General features: G+C 32.5%; 4 protein-coding genes across 4 annotated transcripts in view; 3 read left to right on the forward strand and 1 right to left on the reverse strand.

Moving 5' to 3' along the window:
• Positions 1-13374, reverse strand: part of LOC142343317 (uncharacterized) — a 199289-nt gene that overhangs the window by 149714 nt on the left and 36201 nt on the right. The gene's annotated exons all lie outside the window — the stretch shown is intronic.
• Positions 1-13374, forward strand: part of LOC142343318 (dCTP pyrophosphatase 1-like) — a 247818-nt gene that overhangs the window by 29167 nt on the left and 205277 nt on the right. The window lies entirely within an intron of this gene.
• The window catches only part of LOC142343315 (DNA polymerase delta subunit 2-like), a 209193-nt gene that overhangs the window by 29167 nt on the left and 166652 nt on the right, over positions 1-13374 (forward strand). The window lies entirely within an intron of this gene.
• LOC142343319 (IQ domain-containing protein H-like) overlaps positions 1-13374 on the forward strand; it is a 99330-nt gene that overhangs the window by 19903 nt on the left and 66053 nt on the right. Inside the window, exons 12-17 of the mRNA XM_075395149.1 lie at positions 1-112; positions 2350-2536; positions 4059-4159; positions 4532-4658; positions 5195-5261; positions 11429-11550. Coding sequence (XP_075251264.1) covers positions 1-112; positions 2350-2536; positions 4059-4159; positions 4532-4658; positions 5195-5261; positions 11429-11550 — 716 coding nt within the window. The remainder of the gene's footprint in view (positions 113-2349; positions 2537-4058; positions 4160-4531; positions 4659-5194; positions 5262-11428; positions 11551-13374) is intronic.

Genomic DNA, 13374 nt, shown 5'->3' on the forward strand with positions numbered 1-13374 from the left:
CGGAACACTTCCGTACCCTGGACCACAGATTCGCCATCCAACTCGGAAAGACTAAAGTGACGTCACCAGAGTTCCTAGCATTCAAACAGCACTACTGTCTCAATTGGGGAAGGTAGAGAGCAAAAATATCACCCATTTATCATTTAGTATATCCATGATACACGGGTTGAAGTTTCTTTGATTGAAACAAAGATTCATATATGAGTTCGTACTGTCCATACTCGATTTCTTAGTACGATCCTTCCATGAAACCAAAGAGTTCATATATGATCTCTGAAGGAAATCCAAATTTCCATATATGGCCTCTGCATGAAGTCATGAAAGAATTCATACATGATCCTTTCATGAAACGTAAACGTAAGAACTCATGCTGAAAAAAATGTCTGATCCTTGTACGAGATCAAAGAAATTATATATGATCCCATTATGAAATCAAAGAAATCGCATACGAACCTAATAGGAAATCCAAGAAAACATATATGATCCCAGTACGAAATCAAAAAAATTATATATGATCCACGTACGAAACCTCAATAAACAAGCGGTGTGGATTAGGCCGCAAGGTTGGAATCAAAAGAATGTTATATATATATATATATATATATATATATATATATATATATACTTATATATATATATATATATATATATAAGTATATATATATATAAATATATATATATATAAACATAAATGAACCTAATATGAAATGAAATGTGATCCTAGTGTGAAATCAAAGAAATCGTATATGATTGTTGTAGAAAACCTAATTGAAGCCGAGAAGTTTCCGAATGACACCTAAGACGTCCTATAGAATCAACATAGCATCTGCTAGCGCATAAACGAGAGAACAAGCTACAATCGGTTCTTTGAATCAAAACCAATTAATAAGGAATTTTTGTGTTTTTGTGTCTCCTGAAACTCACTAATTGTTTTTTTTATTCATCAATTAAATTTTATTGTATGATTCCTGTATGAGTACTAAGAAATCATACAAGTTATATCCGACCTAGTATGGTTATCAAGAAAAAAATTCTCAACACATTTTGCTTCCATGATTTATTTTTTCCGTTTCAGTATTTTAGAGCATAACGAGTGAAGCATTTTTAGAGTATGTTTGAAATTTTGTATGATCTTTGTATGACTACCAATATTTTATACAAATCGTGTATGATCTAATACGAAATCAAAGAAAGATGTATGATGGATGACCCGGGATTCCATAATTTATCGCAAGTCTGCTAAAAATAACAATGATCGAAAACCATTCACGAATACAAAGATAGGAAGCAAAAAATTTGGATATCTTTACAAAATAACCTTGACACCAACTAGCAGGTCAAATAATTCGTATGGAAATTGTAAAGAAAACATATATGATCCCAGTACTAAATCAAAAAAGTTATATATGATCCACGTACGAAACCTCAATAAACAAGCGGTGTGGATTAGGCCGCAAGGTTGGAATCAAAAGAATGTTATTTATATATATATATATATATATATATATATATATATATACTTTTATATATATATATGTATATATATATATATATATATAAATATAATAATAAATATATATATATATAAACATAAATGAACCTAATATGAAATGAAATGTGATCCTAGTGTGAAATCAAAGAAATCGTATATGATTGTTGTAGATAACCTAATTGAAGCCGAGAAGTTTCCGAATGACACTTAAGACGTCCTTTAGAATCAACATAGCTTCTGCTAGCGCATAAACGAGAAAACAAGCTACAATCGGTTCTTTAAATCAAAACCAATTAATAAGGCATTTTTGTGTTTTTGTGTCTCCTGAAACTCACTAATTGTTTTTTTTATTCATCAATTAAATTTTATTGTATGATTCCTGTATGAGTACTAAGAAATCATACAAGTTATATCCGACCTAGTATGGTTATCAAGAAAAAAATTCTCAACACATTTTGCTTCCATGATTGATTTTTTCCTTTTCAGTATTTTAGAGCATAACGAGTGAAGCATTTTCAGAGTAGGTTTGAAATTTTGTATGATCTTTGTATGACTACCAATAATTTATACAAATCGTATATGACCTAATACGAAATCAAACAAAGTTGTATGATGGGTCACCCGGGATTCCATAATTTATCGCAAGTCTGCTAAAAATAACAATGATCGAAAACCATTCATGAATACAAATATATGAAGCAAAAAATTTGGATATCTTTACAAAATAACCTGGACACAAACTAGCAGGTCAATTAATTCGTATGGAAGTTGTAGAATTTTATGCGTATTTTTCTTATTAATTCTTTCTATGATTATTTGTGATTATTTTTAGTTATTAACTTTTTTGTTATGTTAAGTATAATCCGTGTCTTGGGTGAGCTGGAACAGCTGCTGGGAAGATTCAAGATTACAGTGGCCCTAGTCCACGGGGACAAACTTGCAGATCTGGCTATGAAGTACGAATTAGAGACCAGTCCATCAAGAGATGAACTCCTCTCGACCATCGTCAACATTGACACTGTACTCACTGAGCTGAACACTCCAGTAAGTCCAAAACTTCAAGAGCCAACCCCCCCCCCCCAAAAAAAAAAACATAGGTAAAACATTGCTAAATCCCCCCACCCATCCCCCCCCCACACAACTTGTAATCTGGTAGGTTATATTAAATCCACCCCATTTCCGGATCCCCATTAAAAATTTACAATATTTAAAAATTTTTCATTTACGTTTATGGCAATTAAATAAACAACAATTTTTTTAATGAAAAACAACAATTTTTGTAAAAAAAAAAATTGTTTTTTTTTAATAAAAAGCAACAATTTTTCAAGCGCATTTTTCATTGTCAAGATGTTAATGTATTGATTACTTGTTAAGAAATAGCACGGCAATAAAGTGCTTAAAAATGCTACGCAATGAATATTCTTTTTGCAAGAAAAAAATTAATCTTGTGAGATAGGAACATCATTATAGGACGTTATATGAAAAATTTTTCGTACAGACTAATTCATAACTTCTAGAATCATGGTTAGAATCGCCAAATATAATGAAAACAAAAAAAGAACTGAACAACGAGAGCCATGACCGTATCTATACTAACAAAATTTCAGATCATAAAAGCGTACAAATGGTCCATTTTGATTGATGAACCTTCCTTTTATAATCAAATTTCATCACCTTTAATTCAGATACACGTTGAAATACCAATTCATTCAACCGGACTGAAATTGAACAAAATAGAGAAGGCAGAGATACAAAACAGAGACATTTCGTACTGCGTTTTTTGTTTACCAATTAATTATTAATAAACATAAATAACCGCAAAATAGAAAATTTCCCACTCAAAATGGTCGCAAAAAGCTCCTATTTACTTTTTCCTCTTCCATCTGACGTCATATTTTACAATCCAGAATTCCAGTTCAAACATATACCTGGTGTTAAATATCGGCGACCCGGAGTAGCCCTGGAAAAATCATCAAATCCCAAAATTCTGGACTTGGGAAACGGAAAAACCGTCAAAAAGTTCTGGAATACCGCCGAACGTCGGAATACATCAGCTTTTTGTAACCGGAAAGAGTTTATAGATATTGAAACCGACATTTCAAAACAGCTTTTGAGTCCCAGAATTTTGAGCGTTCATAAAATTAGAAGTTCTTTCGATTCACCGATTAGCGAAACAATAGTTCGTCAAGTGAATTTACAATTTTCAGCAAAATCATCGAGCAAAAACCAAAAACATTTTCACACTTTACACCCTGAGTCAAAAAATCGTCCTCGAACGCTTCAAAAATTTTACACAGAAACAGACATTTTGCTACGAAATAAATCCCAATTATCAAAATTTTCGACTTTATCCAATTTGAGCAATTACCGAGACCAAAAATATCTGGACCCGGAGGTTCGAAAGTTCATCAACCATCATAGACAAAATCAAAATCAATTATTACAAGTTATAACTGATAAACAAGGAGGTCGGGGTCGGTTAGTAGGAGGGAAAGGGAGCAGTGAGGGTGGGATTTGTGGGAAGAGAGATGGCAATAGGAGGGTAAAATTGTTTGACCTTTTCAAGGGTCAAAGATTCAAGACGACTGAAGGTCAACATGCGGCAGCCACTCTCATTCAGAGTCTGTGGAGAATGCATGTTAAAAGAAGTGCATATCTACACTACAGGTAAGCAAAAAATCCAGAACATTATATGCTTCATTAAATAATGAATTGATGATTATCATATCATATTGTTTCCGAAACTTTAAATACTATTCTATTGTATTTTCCCAACGTGCTTGCTGTAATTGAGTAAAATATGCGTCCAATCATGAACGTTTTTTGTAAACTAATCCCCATTTTCAAGGCGTTTTCGAAACTTCCGGTATTTTTTGGCATTGAAAAACGGTTCTATCAATTTTTGAGAGTTGCTCAAAATTGTAAATTACAGAATATCGTTTTTCAGAAGTTATAGAAGACTGTCATTTCTATCATTTATTCATAATTTATTCAGTGCGTTGTAAGTCTTTGTATGTATAGAGTTGTTATTGTTTATAGAAAGCAGAAATGGGCGGCTGGCATGATAGCAATTTCCTGGATTATGAATGCGAAACTGTCCAAGATCAGGAAGCAACTGGTCAGCACAAACCGATCCCTTATTGACTCCTATAGACTCAGGATGAAGGTATATATCACTGAATACAATCTCAACAAATTCTTCTGATCATCATTTGTTCATGATCTTTACACGCACCTTTTAAAAAGCAATGCGATTTAAAGTCTTCCATAAAGTTGCAACGCAAGCTAATGTTTCAAAACTTATAAAAAGAGAGTTTGATGGCTAAAGTTCAGATTAAAAACACGTGAAAAAAAAAAATGGGATGATAATTAGCAAAGTAGATTAAGTTGGGACAGGAAAAAGAGCATTTTGATGTTCATTTGCATGTCGGGAACTTTTCGAAAGTTCGCTTGAGTTGTAACTTTAATTACTTATTAAACTATACAAGTGTGACCCAAAAATAATAAATGGCAATTTATGGTATTACAGGTTTTGAAATCTCAGTTTTCAGGCCTATAGGCCCTTGTCGGCTCTAAATTAACCAATTTAATATTTGCAGCGTTTCCATTAAAGAGTCAAACGTTGTTGAAAAACGAAGTCAAAACACACAGACAGACTTCGACCAATGATGTCATTTATTGATAGCATTTTGAATTTTTCAGTTGTTGGCTGCAACTTGGGATGGCATGAAAGAGAGTGAACGAACAATTATTCACATTCCGTCACTAGGTTAGCAAACATCTGATTACTACTGACTGTACCATACTAACCATCATCAGGATTCCTTAGCACGAGGCTGGGAGGCTTATTTGTCGTCCTCTTGTGCCTACTTTTCATCAAATACTTGTAAGAATGACATGAGCCAATTCTTACTCTGATTAGGACGATGTTGATCTCCACTTTATTTGTTTACAGGTAAAAGTAGAGGGTATCGGAAATACGATTCAAACAATCGAATGATCTAATCGACAATTAGATGCATTGACAATCATCGTATTTACAAAAACTTCAGACTAAGGCGGTCAACAAAACCCAAGACCGTATACATGAAATTGAGCACGTAATCTGAAAGCAATTAAAATTTCTTTTTCCGTGCTTTCTTTCATTTTCTTTTTCATTTTTTTAAGAAGCACCAATAATATCAAAATTTTTTAATAAAAAATATTTAGAATACGCTTACTTAGAATGGGTACATACAACCACCGTGTGCGAATCATTGACTGACAAACCAAAAGGAGGCCAAAAGTGAAGAAAATGACAGAAGAGAAGTTCTTTGAAATTTAGCGGCGTCAAAGTGCAAAAACCACAAAACTACCTGCCAAATCTTTAACCACACCATACACCAGAAACTAATACGTTATAAAATACCCATTAGCAGCTGTATTAAATGAAGGAGGCATAAAAAAACTTTAAATGAAGGCAAGATTGACATATTCATTTTAACGTTTTATAAACAAAGAGCATCTCACTTAAAAAAATGCAAGAAAAATAAATTTTTGGGAAGAAAGTGTCAAAATCATAAAAGAAATTGTTTTTAGAACCAAGCGACTAATAAGGTTCATCTTTTCCTTTTCGACAATCGATGCCAGCTGCCATTAGTCAGATTAAGTGGTAAGACAGCCAAAGGAACAACAAAAACTCAATAACTCAAAATCTTTGTAGACAAATGATATCAAAGTTATGAAATTCAATTGCGATGAACTCGTAAAATGGTTAGATTCATTACTAACCATTGAGACACGTCAAAAATGATAATCTTACAAGACAAGAGAATTGATTTGTTATAAAAAAAAACAAAACAATTATTGTTAAAGTTCTAGAAGGCCTTAAAAAGCATTGAAACAATTAATTTGAATAACTTAGCCCCATTGCAGACCTATGTTTCCTGCCATCAATTAGATCTATGATTCCTGAGATTAAATGATAACTCAGCAAAAGTACAACAAACTATTGCAAATTCAAAAATTAAATAAAAATTTTTGCAAACAGTTCGTGAAAAGCATTAGTTATGAAGTTAAGACATTTTTTAGGCTCATTTACAATTCACTGTTAGCAAAAGAGGCCTGTCAATAATGAAAAAAACGAGGATTAAAAAATAAGTAAAATATGTTCGCGAATATTTCAAAACAAAAAATGGGGAAATCTGGAGATGCATTTGCTGCCATATAGGAATACATGCAAATGCAGTTGGGCGCAGTTAGAACATAAATTGATCATACCAATAGCACTCAGTAGATGAAACACTAAAAACAGAAGTCAATATGATGCACGTAAATAATTCTTCTCAAAAATTGAATTCTTCTGATTTTTGCTTATTTTAATTTTCCAGCGTGATTAATATAACCATATAATTTGAATTCCCATTGGCGTGAGAAAACAAAAAAGTGAACCGGTCTTGACAGGGCACCAATGCAATCCAAATCCTATGGATCGTAATAATTCAGAGAATTAAACCATATATATAATCTTATCTCAAATGCACAACATTGCACGAGTAGTTGTTCCACCAATGGTAAGCAGTAACTGGATCACTCGGGCTTCTTTTCAGTGGAAACAAATAGTTTCTTTCCATTAAAATTTCTACTGCAATTATATTCTCATGTTATTATCAATTTCATCGATGTTTCTCCCAAAATCCTTCTTACACAGAACAAAGATTTAACTAAGATAATGACATGCACATCAAATAAGCGAAAGTAGAACCCCAATCGAAATCTAAAAGATTGATATTGGAATACTAGATCATATTTTCATTGGAAAAAAATACTAAAAACTAACGGAAATAGCTTGCAAGCCGCTTTTTAGTAATTAACCGCTGATAATTAAAAAAAACAATTTTTCATTAAATATTAACAGCACATTCTTACCAGAAAAAATACCAGAAAAAAAACATTGAATACAATAGCCCATTTTATTGCACGACCCGAAAGTTTAATGTTAAGTAAGAGCTGCTAGAGAATTCTTAATAGAAGTTTAGAAATCTATTGGACATACAGGAGAATCATTAGGTTCTCCAAAACTCTATTGAAGAATTTATCGGTAAAATAGTCAATATGAAAATTGATTATTGTGTATAAATATTTTGTTAGCTTGAAGAAGTCGAAAGCGATGTAGAAGTTTTTAATAATTCACTATGTGTATACTGTCAAAAAAATCAATAATACCAAACAACATTTTTTGCTCAATCTGTCAGCGAACCAAACCAAATGTCAGAAATTCTGTTGCGACTGTTCTATATTCCAGGTATTGCATAGATCACTGATTTCCACGTTGTACCTCAAACTTTGTCAGCAGAAAGAACAATTATTTGGCTAGATTTGTTTCTGCTTATCGGTAATTAGAAATTAAGTAAGAGAATCTACCTCTTATCACTGATTAAACCACATTTGTAAATTTTCATTTTCATCAACTTAAACTTGTATAACAGCGTGTTCTGAACAAACCTATCCTTTTCGCGGAACAATATTAGCCTTGCCAAGTACATAGTCAACGTACATTCAGTTTTAAAAACCACAACAAGGCGGCACGGTAATGTGCGATGGCACATAAGGTTCCGACCCCGCCCATTCACAATTTTGGCATAATTGTCTTCCAATTGAGGAACAGATAGAAAAACCCAAAACTTATTTTTTTGGAATCCCAAAAAACCCAAAAAAGACCAAGTTTTTTTTCAAAAAACTGTGTATGAACGATAAGATAGCCTCCAAAGCAAATAACTTAACGAACTAAAAATTGAAGCGTTAGATTGCTGTGATATGCCGATTTTAAGAAAACTACTCAAGTTGAACAGCAAAATCAAACAACAACAACAACAACAAACATTATTACATCAAAAACTTTATGTCCGTTTTAAAAAAACAAAAATTAATAACAAAGTCAACACACCGTCAGATAAACCTAAAACAAAACAAAATAACTTGTAAATCACCAGAAACAATATGGACCAGTCCATAAAAAGTTTTGGTAACAATTAGACAAAAAAGATCAAAAACAGTAAAGTTAAAAAATTCGCTTATTTTTTTAAAACAATTAATTTCAAATTAATGAAAACCTTTAGAAAACAAGCAAAATATCCCAGAGTGGTACGACTAACAATTTTTCTATAGAAGGGCATTAGGACCTGTCCTTATTCATTATTTTGAGCGGCTAAAAAGAACAACAAAAAACAACAAACAAAAATTCAATTGAAACTTGCAAGAAAACGCTGTCAAAACCGTCAAGCCATATTTTGGCCCTCAAAATATTTTCAATTGCACCTTTTTCAAACACTGATATTGTAGCTTATGGCCATTTTTTTTTTTTGAATATGTAGCAAGTAGACAAAAAGGAGAAAAGAACAAAATTATGTAAAAATGTGATTTTTTTCGAAACAAAGTTATATCCAAAAACATGGTAATGTTTTTGGATATAAATTATCCGAAACAAAGTCAATCCAAAAAAATATCCGAAATAAAGTCATGAAAAACATTAATTGCAAATTGAAATATTTATATAAGCCTCTGAGACCTGCAATTATCCATAACATGTCTTGCGTCTACAAAAAGAACTTCAAATATTACAAAAATCAAATTAATTTACATTTTGTGAAAAACCGGTGTCGAAGTCATTAAGGTCATACCGAATTCTTTGTCATATTTGTCCTGTAATTAACGAGATTATGTAACAAAAAGTAAAATAAGAAGTACAGACTTGAGAAATTAAAAAGTTTTTTTTTTTAGTTTTGGAAAACGATTGTTTTCAAAGTCATGAAAGCCATCAGCTATCTACTATTATCAGAATATCAGCTCATCTATTTTTCCGTGAAAAGCCAGTGCAAGCTATCACTCTACAGGAAAATTCATACAATCGAAACTACAAAGTAAAAATGAGTTAAAGACAAAATTAAAAAAATCAATTAATGTCCTCAAGAAAGAAGTGTCGAGGCCATTAAAACGATATTCTATATTTTTCAGGATTTTTTGATATGTTCAATTGTGTTTTTAATTGAACGCTAGTAATGTGATATGAGAACTGTCAATAATGTGATAATGTGACTAAAAAAACCTGAAAACTGTCAAAAATCTGAAAACAAAAAAAAATCTGAAATCTAGTAGTATCAATGCCAGAAAACAATAACCTCAGGCTTAAAACCGCAAAAGAGACTAAACTTTAAATGAGCAGAATGAAGAAGTATTCTTTCTTTGCTGACACTAAGCTACAAGTTGACCAAATTAAGAAAAAAATAGAGCAAAATTTCATTAAGCCATTATTTATTTAAAAATCAATTATTTTTAAGAGTCGAAACGATCATAAAATTTCAAGTAGGAAACTAAATGCTGAGGAAACCAATTGGACCTATCACTCCTGAGCTCTGATCTGATATGTTCTGTTCTTTATTATTAAAAAAGTCTTTTTTCAAAAAAAAAGACCGAATGATTACAATCCGAATTTTTTTTTGGACTGTAACAGTCAAGATTGGCACAAAAGTAGCCCTGCTAATGCTTACTGTCCGTCAGGAACAATTAATTTTTCGGCTTTTGTAGATATAGATAATTTGTTAGTTGAAAACTCAAAAGTAAATTCTGCATTTTGATATTCAACGAGTAAAGTTAGCAAAAAGCGGCAAAGTTTCCATTACAGATCACTCTCAGCGGAAGTTGAAGTAACACTATCCCCTTCGGATTCTACAAAAGTTGAATTAGTGTTGTTTGGGGGTTTACTGCAGGCAAAGTCAATCAAAGTGGACTAAATCAGCCTATTTTGTGCTGTTTTTGATTAAAAAGGCTGAATTTTGAAATATGAGTTTTTGACAAAAAAAAATAAATCAGAATAATCAACATTGCTTTTTTGTCTTTAAAAGTAAAATCAATGACAATATTCTTAAAAATTTTCATAAGTTTAAGCAAAATTAACGAAATTTTGGGCAAAAATTCCGGAAAATGTGAACATAAACAGCGGATCAAATCTTTTTAATTCTTTATTCTACGCCTAACGAGCTTTCTAATGATACCAGTTTCAACTCTCTACGATGAATATATCGATCGGCGAAAATTGTTTGATCAAAGAAAACCCATTTGAGTATATAGTTCCTTCCCCCTTCAAGAGGGGTCGGAACAATTAGCAAACTTCTACGGAATATTTTTTCATGCTCCTATGGCATGTATCAGTCTGTCTTTACACTTATTATCAAAACTGTTCACCAATCTGTGCAAAACAGTGCAAAAAAGAAACAATTTTATCATAACACGACTTATTCGAAGGATTTTTCGAAAAAATGAATAGGTTCTTTGAAAGTATGTCAATTCCAGTTTTTATGTGCTTTTTAGTTGATAAAGAATGCATTTTACACGAAATTTAAACGTTGATTCCTATTGGGTAAGAACGATGACGCAGTTTGTTATACGTTTTGCTTGCATTTTTCACTTAATAACATGCTCTGGCTCAGAGCAAGACGTTGGCAGAATGGTTACTACATTTACAAGTGGGCGGGGTCTGGCAGGCGTATACATGATGTCTGAGCGTTCGAGGTTGTCAGAACCGTAGTTTATTTTATTGATTCAAGTTGTAGGGAAATAAATTCTAGGGTTGTTCTGTTGAAATACCCAACGCAAGCGACCGGTCGTAAGTTGTTAGTCGGCAATTTTTAGTCAGTACAATGTCGGCTCAACACCGGGCGCAGTTATGCGCTAGCTCGATCGATGATCAAACTCGTCTAGCAACAGTAGATAGGGTATTGTTGGATTCATTGACCAGTAATTAAATCTGGTCAAATGTGCCCTGTTCGGATGAATAGTCGCTTACGGGCGTTAAATAGCGTGCGTTAAGAAATTTCTGAATCAGTTAATAGTGTTTTTTAACTGAATTAGTTTTTTCACTACAGTTTTAATCCGTGTTATCACTTCTTTCTTCTTTTAAAGGTCACAGTGCTCGAGTGAGGTACAATTTGGACGACATTTCCCTTGAGCAGAACAGACAGATGGGCAGGTTGTGTGACCTGAGTGACCCCAATGTCAAAATCATATACATATCACCTGTACCTGTAAGCACACAATTTTCACTCTTTTTATTGGTTGTCAGGCATTCATATGGTAGTCAGGCATTTGGTTAAGACCTGGTTTATTTTGGCTATAAATCATTTTAATATGGATGTCTTCTGCGAAGAGAGATTAAAAAGTTATCAGAGAAAATATTTTGAAAAACGGTTTAAATTTGAATTTGTGCTTTTGCTTAGCTACGAAAAAGAAAATTATTATTTGTTAGTATTTCTTGAAAACTGCTCTGATTAACTGTAAGAATTGCACTAGGCGCCTCGTCTTTGTGAAAAGATGCTTCGGTACTTGAAAAACGTTTAAGAAGATTTACAAAAATCGAAAAATGATTGAAATTATGAACGACTGACATTTTCTTTAGTTTGATATAAATTTCTGTATAAACATCTCCCAAAATTCAATTTTCCTTGACAAAATAAAATTTTTAAAAATCAATAACTATTGTTAAATATATCTAAAGAGTTACACTCTTGTGTTGCTTGCATCATCGAAAAAACTCTATTTTAATTGTTTCTGGTGTTTATCACATTAGTCATTGCTAGAGCTGTAGGAGAACTATTGGATATTTTAAATAGTTTTATAGTTTTGTGTTAACAAGATGCAAATATAATGAGTATTTTCTTTAACAACTACTAACACAGTGACTGCTGAAATATTTTAAAACTCTTTTACAAAACCAAAACAAATATCAAAACATTTGATTTGAAAACGAAAAACTGATCACTAATCCTTCGTTAAAATAATTTAAAATTTGGCTGATTTTGTCGGAATATTAACATAAAGGAACAGCTGTGCAAGATTGAAGCAGGTACAAGTTACGACAACCGCTTCAGAATTTCGTGAATGACCACTAACGGTTGGTCCCAACTCGGGTCGCAGCTCAAATACAACACGTGTATTCACAGCTCGATTCTGGGTGTTTGAGCCCGATTCTACAACTCAGGTGTGATATGGACTGGCAATAGAAATGCCCTGAATAGGACTGGCGCGCGACTCCGGGAGTTCAGTTTGCAGCTCATGAATTGTTTAAAACTGGCAAAAACCCAAACTTTTTATCGATTTTATCAAAAACTGCAAATTTGAATGAATATTTCAGCTCATGTACTCTATTAAATTGGAACTTTGTGTAGTTCAGACAACGTTTTTCCTTATACAAGAAACAGGCTGTACGTCTTACTGCGCAGACAAACAATTGTCTGAATTTTAGGCTGTCCAGATAAAAATCAGTGCATGAGTCATTAAAATTTCATTCTGTGCAGACCAAACCCAGTTTATTTTTCAGTCTGAGAAGAAAAACACCAGAAACATTTTCTGAAATTTAATATTATTAAACTATAAAATGACTTGTCCAGAAATCTTGATACATTTACTGAGTCCGTGCTGAATTTTACTTCGGGTTAACTCCGGGAGGTTCTTTTATATTCACATATGGACTAAGAGGACAAAAAATGTTTTTAGTTTCCACGTCAACTAAATTTGCAAACATTCGAATGCAAAATTTTATAGTGTTTTGTTCGCATGGAATTGTTTGCAGTCGATGTGTTCAAATTTGAAAATCGCAAAACAATCAATTGAAAAAAGTCTAGAAAAAATTATATTACAAAATTGTCCATGACTCAAGTCTTTCTTTTTGAAGAGAGCATTTAGAAGGCCAGACAGTAGTTCTCTCGAAATTACAGAGTGTGTGGCCAAATTTTCCTATTTAACAGGAGAAGAAAAATGCTTTGATGCACATAGGAGGAGGTCACAGAATGGAAAAATTGTAACGTTTTCAACTTTCGATAAACCGCTCTGCATTCGATGGATTGGATTTT

The sequence above is a fragment of the Convolutriloba macropyga genome, chromosome 7 (assembly GCF_964194025.1).
Source record: "Convolutriloba macropyga chromosome 7, txConMacr16.3, whole genome shotgun sequence".
In the NCBI taxonomy this organism is placed as follows: Eukaryota; Metazoa; Xenacoelomorpha; order Acoela; family Convolutidae; genus Convolutriloba; species Convolutriloba macropyga.